This window comes from Solea solea, chromosome 13, assembly GCF_958295425.1.
Source record: "Solea solea chromosome 13, fSolSol10.1, whole genome shotgun sequence".
In the NCBI taxonomy this organism is placed as follows: Eukaryota; Metazoa; Chordata; class Actinopteri; order Pleuronectiformes; family Soleidae; genus Solea; species Solea solea.
The window spans coordinates 807,581-820,000 of record NC_081146.1 but is presented as its reverse complement, the minus strand read 5'-3'; the positions used below and the strand labels follow the sequence as shown (position 1 = coordinate 820,000).

The 12,420-nt window shown below is 37.3% G+C and overlaps 2 protein-coding genes across 4 annotated transcripts in view; both read right to left on the bottom strand.

Annotated features, from left to right (window-relative positions):
• The window catches only part of zgc:113232 (uncharacterized protein LOC541546 homolog), an 18,090-nt gene extending 16,166 nt beyond the window's left edge, over positions 1–1,924 (bottom strand). The window contains exons 1-2 of the mRNA XM_058647273.1: positions 1,741–1,924; positions 1,012–1,189 (exon numbers count right to left, since the gene is read on the bottom strand). Of these exons, the coding sequence (XP_058503256.1) occupies positions 1,012–1,032 (21 nt within the window). The 5' untranslated portion in view covers positions 1,033–1,189; positions 1,741–1,924. The remainder of the gene's footprint in view (positions 1–1,011; positions 1,190–1,740) is intronic.
• An 80-nt stretch (positions 1,925–2,004) lies between these two features.
• snrnp48 (small nuclear ribonucleoprotein 48 (U11/U12)) lies at positions 2,005–8,223 on the bottom strand. 3 transcript variants are annotated; one of them, XM_058647277.1, is made up of 10 exons: positions 7,982–8,223; positions 7,481–7,594; positions 7,250–7,310; positions 7,071–7,151; positions 5,755–5,934; positions 5,522–5,643; positions 5,076–5,209; positions 4,766–4,882; positions 2,406–2,526; positions 2,005–2,321 (listed from the first exon to the last, which is right to left on the bottom strand). In XM_058647277.1, exons 1-9 carry the CDS (start codon positions 8,117–8,119, stop codon positions 2,445–2,447), a joined length of 1,029 nt encoding a protein of 342 aa, XP_058503260.1. In that variant the 5' UTR covers positions 8,120–8,223; the 3' UTR covers positions 2,005–2,321; positions 2,406–2,444. The 3 variants fall into 3 exon arrangements, with proteins under 3 accessions (XP_058503260.1, XP_058503261.1, XP_058503259.1); XM_058647278.1 differs by having other exon boundaries at positions 2,425–2,526; XM_058647276.1 differs by having other exon boundaries at positions 2,005–2,526.
• Positions 8,224–12,420: the final 4,197 nt, after the last annotated feature.

Genomic DNA, 12,420 nt, shown 5'->3' with positions numbered 1-12,420 from the left:
GAGACAGTGTGGCTCAGATGGTGAGAGGAGGACAAACACAGCTTTTGTCAAACTCCTCTCACATTCCTCAAGTCTTCCTCCTGTGACTCCTGAACACAGACTGTGACCAGGCTGCAAACACGGACTCAAGAAAGGAAACCTTGGTTTATGGAGAATGTCATGGAAAGAAAAGATATGACACTTTACACTTTAATGATCAGCAACAAGCGAAAACTATGGTTAGTGTTAAATACAGGAGTACAGATTTATGTGTGTGTGTGTACATTTAAGACATTCTTAACTTCAGCTTCATCAGTCAAAGAAAGACTTTTGTCTGGTTTTTAAGAAACATCAGAGTGTGAAAGTAGCTGCAGATTTACAGGTTTTTTAATGTAATAAATGAACTTAAAACCAGCGTCGATTATTTTCCTTAAAACAAGAAACTTTATGTTTCTCCAGCTTAAATGATTAAAACTCCAGTCACTGATGTGTGGACCCTTAAACTGGCCAAGAGTTTTACACACAGTACAGTACAGTACAGTACAGGAGTAAATCTGTAATCTGGATCAGATTGAGATTGAGTCTGATGGTCGAGTGTCCCTGCACACACACACACACCAAAGTCCAGTCAAATGGAATGAGTTTGGACAGAGAAATTTGAGTTTGTGTCACAGTTTTATAAACTTGTAGGAGATCAGATTCTCACCGTCACCCACACGTCATGAAACATTTGGTTTGATCCGTCAAAAAAAAGAAAAGAAGTAATCATCGAGTGTTTGTTTGGACTTAAGTCAATAACGCCACAGATGTTCATCACTTACATTAAAGTCCATCTTCCTCCTGATGTCAGAGTCAATAATAAACCAGAGGAAACAGGAAATACCAAATATTTACACTTACCGACGTACGATGTCGCACATTCTGCCGATATATCGCAAAAGTGCAAAGGCCGACGATCATCGGTGAACGTTACATTCCCGCTCAATAACTTCACAACCACATTCACAATGTTCTGGGTCAGCTGGTTCTTACCTGGTCACTGGAGGGTGCCATGGTTCTGCAGAATCAGAACCTGCAGTGGATGCTTTCAGGACACAGATGATGTTTCCCCCTCGGCTCTCTGCTGCTCTCTGTCCTAAGACCAGGACCCGTCAGGTTCCCAGGCTCTGACGGGATCCTGGTCTCTTCTCGTCAGCGTGGTGAGAAATACCTGAGGCAGAAAGGCAGAGTGAGCAGAGAAATTCATTTCCATGTTTTTAAAGACTTTGAACCAGTGTTGGAAGTACAAATACCAAGTACAAATACTTTGCTACAACATTTACCAATCTGTACTTCATTTAGATTTCTAGCAACTTTTACTGCGCTACATTTCCTCTCACCCTCTGTTACTCCTTACCATCACAAAAAGAGTTGGTATGATGGTCTGTATTTACATAGAGCTTTTCTAACCCACGATGAGCTGCTTTTCACTTCAGTTTTCACCCATTCATCCATCTCTCACACTCATTCACACGCTGCAACATCTGGTGTGGAGTATTTTTGAACATTTTCTGTGCTTCATGCTCAGCTGAAGAGAAAAAAACATCTCGGAACAGAACGACAATTAAGTCGGAATATTACGAGGACAATTCTACATGTTTGGCTGTGACAAAGAATTTACATTTCATCACGCCCACTCCAAACAATGACCACACCCACTATAAACAATGAACCCACCCACTTTAAGCAATTATCCCAGCAGTTGTCAAAGGCTTCACTCACCATTCTGCAGTGCAGGCACTAGAGGGCAGCAGATTCACCAACGTCTCACCAACATAAAAGAAACTATAGCAGATCCAGTCTGTGCCGACAACAGTCCCGCCTTCAAGACGTCTGATTGACAACAGTTCCGCCTTCAAGACGTCTGATTGACAACAGTTCCGCCTTCAAGACGTCTCTCTGGAAATATTCCATTTTGAGCAGAGCACCCCCAGAGGCAACAGGACACACTCTCCTTTAACAGGAACCAATGAAAACACACGACGATCACGATTCTGAACACGACGTCTTTATTGTGATTTCACAGGAACAGGAAATGCTTCATGTACAACCACATTACAGAGACAATGGTGTTACCATGGCAACACGGCAGCCATGGCTCCCTCATTCCAGCTCAGGCAGCACAAGATGACCAATGATCGTCCAGGACCAGAACTGAACCTGGAGACCTTTTTTTTTTTTAAACCCCCAAGGTTCAAACATGCCGGCTGTGACACCTCTGTCTGACATTCCAAGTCATCTGCCATCAGAAATCACTCTCAGCCAATCAGACAGAAGTGGGCGGAGTCTGTCTGAGAGTTACACTGTAAAACACAGCACAAAAAATGTTCATGTTTTTCTTTCTCATTCATTTTCTTACAAAAGTCCCTCGGCTTTGATGTTCTGACCCCTGAAGGTCGCCGTGACCTTCATCTTCCTCATCAACATCAGTCTTTGCCCCTCTCCTCTTTCTTCTTCTTTTTCTTCCTCTTTCGCTCGTGGCGCTGGTTGCTGGGGGAACGGGAATCCCTGCATTTTGGAAGATTAATAAACAAGACTATCAAAACTTCACCGTTTCTTTGTGTTGTCGTAAATTCACCACCTTCAGTTAGCATGGAGTTAGCATGGAGCCAAACACATGAATTAAATTTCCACATAAAGATTGTCACAATTGTGTTTTTTTATATTTGAGCCTAAAATCAAGTGAGAAAACAAACAAACCAATGACTTTTTAATTTTCTTTATTGAATATGGAAAAAAAAACCATAACACATAAGTGATAGTTTATAATCCACTAAAGTGATCGTTTATAATCCATTAATCCACTAAAGTAAGTGATAGTTTATAATCCATTAATCCACTAAAGTGATAGTTTATGATCCATTAATCCACTAAAGTGATAGTTTATAAACCATTAATCCACCAAAGTGATAGTTTATAATCCATTAATCCATTTAAATGACAACATATGATCCATTAATCCACTAAAGTGATAGTCTATAATCCATTAATCCACTTTAGTGATAGTTTATAATCCATTAATCCACTAAAGTGATAGTTTATAATCCATTAATCCACTAAAGTAAGTGATAGTTTATAATCCATAAATCCACTAAAGTGATAGTTTATAATCCATCCACTAAAGTGATAGTTTATAATCCATCCACTAAAGTAAGTGATAGTTTATAATGCATTAATCCACTAAAGTGATAGTTTATAATCCATTAATCCAGTTTATAATCCATCCACTAAAGTGATAGTTTATAATCCATTAATCCACTAAAGTGATAGTTTATAATCCATCCACTAAAGTAAGTGATAGTTTATAATCCATTAATCCACTAAAGTAAGTGATAGTTTATAATCCATTAATCCACTAAAATAAGTGATAGTTTATAATCCATTAATCCACTAAAGTAAGTAATAGTTTATAATCCATTAATCCACTAAAGTAAGTGATAGTTTATAATCCATTAATCCACTAAAGTGATAGTTTATAATCCATTAATCCACTAAAGTGATAGTTTATAATCCATTCACTAAAGTGATAGTTTATAATCCATTAATCCACTTAAGTGATAGTTTATAATCCATCCACTAAAGTAAGTGATAGTTTATAATCCATTAATCCACTAAAGTAAGTGATAGTTTATAATCCATCCACTAAAGTGATAGTTTATAATCCATCCACTAAAGTAAGTGATAGTTTATAATTCATTAATCCACTAAAGTAAGTGATAGATTATAATCCATTAATCTACTAAAGTAAGTGATAGTTTATAATTCATTAATCCACTAAAGTAAACGATAGATTATAATCCATTAATCCACTAAAGTAAGTGATAGTTTATAATCCATTAATCCACTAAAGTGATAGTTTATAATCCATTAATCCACTAAAATAAGTGATAGTTTATAATCCATTAATCCACTAAAGTAAGTGATAGTTTATAATCCATTAATCCACTAAAGTAAGTGATAGTTTATAATCCATTAATCCACTAAAGTGATAGTTTATAATTCATTAATCCACTAAAGTGATAGTTTATAATCCATTCACTAAAGTGATAGTTTATAATCCATTAATCCACTTAAGTGATAGTTTAAAATCCATCCACTAAAGTAAGTGATAGTTTATAATCCATTAATCCACTAAAGTGATAGTTTATAATCCATTAATCCACTTAAGTGATAGTTTATAATCCATCCACTAAAGTAAGTGATAGTTTATAATCCATTAATCCACTAAAGTGATAGTTTATAATCCATTTATCCACTAAAGTGAGAGTTTATAATCCATTAATCCACTAAAGTGATAGTTTATAATCCATTAATCCACTAAAGTAAGTGATAGTTTATAATCCATTAATCCATTTAAGTGATAGTTTATAATCCATCCACTAAAGTAAGTGATAGTTTATAATCCATTAATCCACTAAAGTAAGTGATAGTTTATAATCCATCCACTAAAGTAAGTGATAGTTTATAATTCATTAATCCACTAAAGTGATAGATTATAATCCATTAATCTACTAAAGTAAGTGATAGTTTATAATTCATTAATCCACTAAAGTAAGTGATAGTTTATAATCCATTAATCCACTAAAGTAAGTGATAGTTTATAATCCATTAATCCACTTAAGTGATAGTTTATAATCCATTAATCCACTAAAGTAAGTGATAGTTTATAATCCATTAATCCACTTAAGTGATAGTTTATAATCAAGTAAGACGATGAATGGTTTGAATGAACGGGGGAACATTGTACCTCTCCTTCTTTCGCTCTCTTTTCTTCTTCTTGCTCTCTGACTCTTGACTTTGTTCGCGGCTGTGTCGGCGTCGGCTGCGAGAGGTGCGAGACTCTGACGACGGCGATCTCCGACGCCTGGCAAACAAAAAAAAACCATTGCTTACCGATAACATCACGCTGCGACAGATGTGCGATAAAAAGTCAATCACGTAACAACACGACATCTCACCTTGTTCACTTCTTTTACAAAACAAACATTTGGAAATATAAGTGGATTTTTAAGTGGTTTTACTGATCTACAGTTGGACATTGTTGGTTTATTTTCTACCTGTGTGAGGAATGTTCAGAGCGTGTAGACTCCTCCTCCTGCTGCTGCTCCTGCTCCTCCTCCTCCTCGTCGTCGTCTGCTCTCCACTGCCTGCTGAGCTCCTCTGAGTGGACATTGATGACCTCTCTGATCACCTACAGAGAAACCATTTCAACTTAAATTCAACAAGAAAGGACCTGCACTGTGGGCTCAGCTCACACAGTAAAGGACTTTACTCTACTGTGACATCCCTGTGTTTAAATGACGTGTCCCAGGAAACACATAGTTCACTTTAAGTGTGTTTGTAAAAGTAACTGAAACTCAAGAGTTGCCTGTGTGACTTTTAGAAAACAAGAAAGTGAAGTTTGTAAAGCACACACACACCAAACCTCAGAGAAAATCAGTGATTTTCTCACACTCACACTCACACTCACACTCACACACACACACACACACACACACGGTACCTCAGTGTAGGACTTCTTGGTGATGTGAACGTTCTTGGCTCGGTAGGACTGACGCCGCCTCTTGTAGTCCCTCATCTCTGCCATCAGCTCCAGATGAGTCTTGGGTTGGTTCTGACCGTCATCTGTGCACAAAACAACTGCTTTACAGGTCGCGTAGAAAACCAAGTCACCACAGTGTGACGCCGCTGTGCAGTGACGACTTCAGGCAAGTGAAGCAAAGAGGAAGGTTTCACCTCTCCGCAGTTTGGACACCAAGTCCACGTAGAGGTCGTCGTTGTTGGACGCCTCGGCTTCCTGTCTGCCGAGGACGCCGACCACGTGATCGTACAGAGCCAGGCGGTCGGCGACGGTGAGGTCACACACGGCGCGTTTGTGGTTCTGAGGCACGTCCACGGGCTGACCCGAGTACTGACCTGGTGGTGGAGAACAGAATCATCAGCTGTATATGAGTCTCACAGTTTATTTTGAAAAACATCTAAGAAGAGTAAAGGTTGAACAACGACATGTGCACAGGTTTTCTATAGATATACAAGAACACATACAAGAACAACAGTGTGTTGCATTTATGAAATTTAAGAACTACAAAAAGAAAACTGTTGACATTTCATTTCTGCTTTCACACAGATTTCATTCCATTGTTTGTGGAAAATAAGTGAAATCAAAACTCAACCTACACTGAAATAAATAAAGCAATATTTGGATTGTATGTCGTTCATGGTTGAGAAAAAGTATGTGGATCCAAAGATGGACTCAAACACAAGAGTGTCAAAGCTTTTTGACATATTTATCGCCTTGATCTCTAAATAGGACGCGAAATGTTAACGATAATGAAATAACAAAAGTTCATTTACCATTTCAAGTCCCACAATTGTGGAATGGAAAAAAAATTAAAAAACAAATTGGTTTGCGGCCGGTCTCACGTGTGTGTGTGTGTGTGTCACGAGTGATAAACACTTCACTCAAGTACAGTCATCACTACACATATAACATGCTCACATCATGTGATATGTGTAACTACACATTCTACTGTTTATGATCTGTATCACATGATCTTAAATATGCGTATTATTACCTTTCATTTCAGATAAAACCCGCTTTATTTCTTCACATGAAGGAACACAGATTACGTGTTACTGCGACCGAGGGCTGAAACAACTACTCGATTACTAAATTAATCGTCAACTATTTTGACAATCAATTAATCAGTTTGAGTGTTTTTCTGATTGTTCAGCTGCTTAAATGTGAACATGTTCTGGTTTCTTTGCTCCAGATAAAGAAATCATTCATTTAGACAAAACAAGACATTTGAGAACATCGTCCTTTCGAGGGTTGAGAAACACTGATCAACCATTTCTGACATTTTATGGACCAAACGATTACTCGATTAATCGAGAAAAACATCGTCAGATGAATGGATTATGAGAACAATCCTGAGTTGCAGATTAATTCAGCGGTTTGAATCAGATTATGAGGTGACACGGGGTCACACGAGGTGACACGGGGTCACACGAGGTCACACGAGGTGATATGGGGTCACATGAGGTCACACCTTGCCAGAAAACTCCCTCCATCCTCATGAGCGGTGCAGCAGCTCGCGCCTGGAGAATCACCTGGTGCTGCGTGGACTTGTCTGCATGAAGAGAAGACATGAGTACGGTGGCCCTGGACGGACAAACACCACTACATGAAGAAGAAAACATCAGCGTTGTTTCAGTGAACCAAACTCACCCATGTGGAAGCTTGTGACGCTGCTGTTCTCATAACACACAGAGGGATCGTACATCGCCACCTGCAGCACACGGAGATAACGTTCAGATCATGAAAACAAATGAACCGGAATCAGTAAAGTACAAGCTGCACACGAGCAAGTCCTTCCTAAGGCTTTAGTTGTGCTTGAGTAAACCCTGCGTTTAGTCGAGACCACAGACGCGCCCACATCTCTGCGGTGTTTGTTTGTACCTGCTCTTCAGCAGAGTAGCCCATCTTTGTGAGGAGGCACGATCCTTTGTGTCTGTCCATGCTGCTGCCTGGGACTCTGTGCCCGGGGTCGTAGGGACACTGCTCCATCACTTCCTGAGGAGAAAAAGAACACAACTGCACACCTTCTTTCTCTGCTCACACACACAAACAACAACAACAACAACAACATTCACCTGCACTCGTTCATTTTAACGTCTTAATCCCAACTTCATAAATGTGAATGTTTTCTGGTTTCTTTGCTCCAACTAATAAAGAACTCATTAAAACGGATACATTTCAGTTTAAAACACAGAAAAACATGAATAGTTCTCGAACAGTCCATATACGGCTTTTAAGTCCAGTTCATTTTTCCCAGGCCTGAATATAGATTTCTGACCGCAGTCTTTGTGCTGAATCTGTATGAATTGGCCAGATTTTGATGAAATAAAACCACGTTTGAATATATAATACTATGCCTTCTGAAGCTAAAGGCTAGCTCACCTGCTGGTAGTCCGGCGACCATCCCAGCGTTTCATAAATGTCGTTTATCTGTTTCCGGCAGTTTTCGGTGAACTCCGTCAGCTCCCGTAGACGCTGATGGCGCTCGTGAAGAGAAAACGTGTCCGCTGGGTGCGACATGTTCGCGTTTTAAAGCAAATTAAACGAAACACTTCACTGAAATTGTTTGCTTCTTTTGCTTCTTTTGCTTCTTTGGCTTCTTTAGCTTCTTCTTCTTCTTGGTTTTTAACAGCGGCTGGCCACAGACATTATGGGGAATTACCGCCACCTACTGACCCGGGGTGTGGGTCAGGCTCAGATCTCCCCTCCTAAATTTCCCAATTATCTATATAAATATACTAAAAACTACTACTACTACTACTAATAATAATAATAATAATAATAACAACAATAACTATAATAATAAATAAAGTATATATAAACATATATGTATATAGATGTATATATATTTATATAAGTATCTCTCTCTCTATATATATAGACACACATATATATATATATATATATATATATATATATATATACATATATTTATTAGTATATATTTGTACGGATTTATATTATTTTTTAAAGTATTTCATATGTTCATTATCAACACTGTAGGTGGTGGTAATGAGGCTTAAGCACTTGGCGCCACCCGCCATTCAAAGAGTAGAACAAGGAAGTAGCCACTGTTGCTGTGTACTCTGTACTTGGTGAGTGTGTACTCCAGCAGGGGGGTATTCCATCAACGTAGCTAAGAATTGCCAGACTTAGGTGTAAGCTTGAAGCTTGACTAAGCGCCATCTCCCGATCTAGCTCCAAGCTGTTCCATCAAGTGAAATCAGCTGGCTCCACCTGACGCTTAGTCAAGCCTCAACTGTTAAGCCTCAACTTGTGCACGCCCACAGGGAAAATAAAAAGCCCATTCTAGTCGAGCGCGGAAACTGTGAAAAATGCCGAAAAGCAAGAGGAAAAGAACGTGCAGAGATGTTCTCTGCAGCGGAGCAACCCCCCCTCATGGAGGTATATGAGGATTACAGCCACATAATCCCAAAGAAGGGCAATACCGCTGCAATCAATAAAGCGAGGGATGTGGCGTGGCAGAATATTGCGTAAGTGACAAAGAAAATGAAGTATTTCAGCATCATCATGTTATATAAATCCTCCATCAAAGGGACAACATATATGGAGACAATAATCTACCAATTGATTTCTTGATGGTTTTTGTTTTAAACTAATCAATTATGTGGACCTATTAATGCAACCAAAGCCCTAAAATGAAAAGGAAAATCCCCAAAGAACAAAAAGACAGCCCTAATAAGTAACATTTATATGAACATAATTAAAATAGCATTATTGTTTCACTGCAATGTATGTGAAATTCTCCATATTTGATCCTTTGGCAGCCCTAGTAGTAATGTTAGAAAGTGATATTCATCACATTTATCAACTGAATGTTATGCAAATCGATGGGATAGCTTTCATTTATTTCCTGCATGGCCAATTGTATAGAATTGATATCCTTTTCATTTAAGCCTGTCATTTTTACATGCTGTATTTGTGCTACTTCTGTATTTTGTCCCAGATGCTATATGTTGAATTGTTGTATTTTCATTTTATTTGATGTAAAGCACTTTGAATCACCTTGTGCTAAAGTGCTATATAAAGTAGCCTTGCCTACATTTTTGATAATAGGCTACATTTAATCAACGTATTTTACATGACTCATCACATTTATCATACAATTGATGGTAGATTATTACATGAAGAAATGCAATGTTGGTTATCATTCTATAGGAAATAATCATATGACAGATCTATTGATTATTTATCTAGAATCATTTTCTCAAATCAAGCAATTCAATGGAGACGAGGACCCCTATTACAGTAAGTGAATGCAGGTGACAGCAAATCAATCATCTATCTCCTATCAATCGGAGGCCCTAACCCTTGTTACATCAAAAGAATGACGATTTCCTTTTATTATATTTTTTTGCTAATTAGTTTAATTTTGTATTTATTTGTGTCTTATTTTTTATTATATTTTATTTTGGTGATAGTGTTCTTTAATGTACTTATAGATAATATATAATTATTAGTTTAAATCATTTCTTTAATACATTTTATTATATATTTTATGTTTTACATATTATTTTATCATTCCATGACAGTTGTGTGTCTCTGTTTCTGTCTATTGGACATTCTTTGATCATAGATGGTGCTAAGCTTCACTTTTAGCCTGCTACAGACCAGGTTTGCCCGGCAGCATAAGTTACCATGGTTACATGGCTGGCATTCACATTAGCCACCTTGGTGGAACAGGGTTGAGGCTCAGATTGATGGAACGGAAACCTGAGCCACAGTTATGGCTTAGCCATGGTTGAGGCTTAGCCAGAGTCATAGTTTCCATGGTTACTGAGTTGGGGCTAATCTCAGCCTCTTTGATGGAACCAAACGCTCACTCATATTAGCCAGACTTGGCCATTTAAGCTTGGCTTTGCCTTTAGCCTGCTTGATGGAATACCCCCCAGGTGTACTTCTCTAGTACCAAGAATTCTACCAAGAATTGACCAATCAGATGTCGCCCCACTACCGAGAATTGCGAAAACCAATCACCTCTCTCCATGGGCTACCAGCCCGGAAGAGTGGAGGCTTCACTTGAAGCCCGGGGTTATGTCAGAAAGATCATTTCACATATTGTATTCCATTATACACAGTATATTCTATTTTAGTAATAATAGTATTGATAATAATAATAATAATAATAATCTATTATATTTATTATATTATATTCAGTTGTAGTACTATGTGTGTATGTAAAGCTGTTCTGTTCTATATGTTTACATGTGTATATATATATTACAATGAAAACTCACTGATTTTATTACTGCACTGCGCATTTGTTTGTAATAAATTAGTATTAAAATGACTTAGTACAATAAGTGTTGTTTTTCATTGAAATACATTATACATCATAATATAAGATAATCCTTTATTAGTCCTCTGCACAGGACAAAATGTCTGACGCCAGCAGGAAGGAAGGACACACCCCAGGTGAAGCAGCCTGTCACTGTATACATGTTATATTGTAACGTTAACGTGCAGCTTATACATGTTATATCGTAACGTCAACGTGCAGCTTATACATGTTATATCGTAACGTCAACGTGCAGCTTATACATGTTATATCGTAACGTCAACGTGCAGCTTATACATGTTATATCGTAACGTCAACGTGCAGCTTATACATGTTATATCGTAACGTCAACGTGCAGCTTATACATGTTATATCGTAACGTCAACGTGCAGCTTATACATGTTTTATCGTAACGTCAACGTGCAGCTTATACATGTTATATTGTAATGTCAACGTACAGCTTATACATGTTATATTGTAATGTCAACGTGCAGTTTATACATGTTATATTGTAATGTCAACGTGCAGCTTATAATGTTATATTGTAACGTCAACGTACAGCTTATACATGTTATATTGTAACGTCAACGTACAGCTTATAATGTTATATTGTAACGTTAACGTACAGCTTATACATTTTATATTGTAACGTCAATGTGCAGCTTATACATGTTATATCGTAATGTTAACGTGCAGCTTATACATGTTATATTGTAATGTTAACGTACAGCTTATACATGTTATATTGTAATGTTAACGTACAGCTTATACATGTTATATTGTAACGTCAACGTACAGCTTATACATGTTATATTGTAACGTCAACGTACAGCTTATACATGTTATATTGTAACGTCAACGTGCAGCTTATACATGTTATATTGTAACGTCAACGTACAGCTTATAATGTTATATTGTAACGTTAACGTACAGCTTATACATTTTATATTGTAACGTCAACGTACAGCTTATACATGTTATATTGTAACGTCAACGTACAGCTTATACATGTTATATTGTAACGTCAACGTGCAGCTTATACATGTTATATCGTAATGTTAACGTGCAGCTTATACATGTTATATTGTAATGTTAACGTACAGCTTATACATGTTATATTGTAACGTTAACGTACAGCTTATACATGTTATATTGTAATGTTAACGTACAGCTTATACATGTTATATTGTAACGTCAACGTACAGCTTATACATGTTATATTGTAACGTCAACGTACAGCTTAAACATGTTATATTGTAACGTCAACGTACAGCTTATAATGTTATATTGTAACGTTAACGTACAGCTTATACATTTTATATTGTAACGTCAACTTGCAGCTTATACATGTTATATCGTAATGTTAACGTGCAGCTTATACATGTTATATTGTAATGTTAACGTGCAGCTTATACATGTTATATTGTAATGTTAACGTACAGCTTATACATGTTATATTGTAACGTCAACGTACAGCTTATAATGTTATATTGTAACGTTAACGTACAGCTTATACATTTTA

Coding starts and splice junctions, on each gene's coding strand:
- snrnp48 (XM_058647276.1), bottom strand. CDS start 8,119: ATGTCGCACCCAGCGGACACGTTTTCTCTTCACGAGCGCCATCAGCGT. Junction 5,935..7,070: donor GGAGGGAGTTTTCTGGCAAG/GTGTGACCTCAT, acceptor CTCCACCACCAG/GTCAGTACTCGGGTCAGCCC. Junction 2,527..4,765: donor AGAGAGCGAAAGAAGGAGAG/GTACAATGTTCC, acceptor TCCAAAATGCAG/GGATTCCCGTTCCCCCAGCA.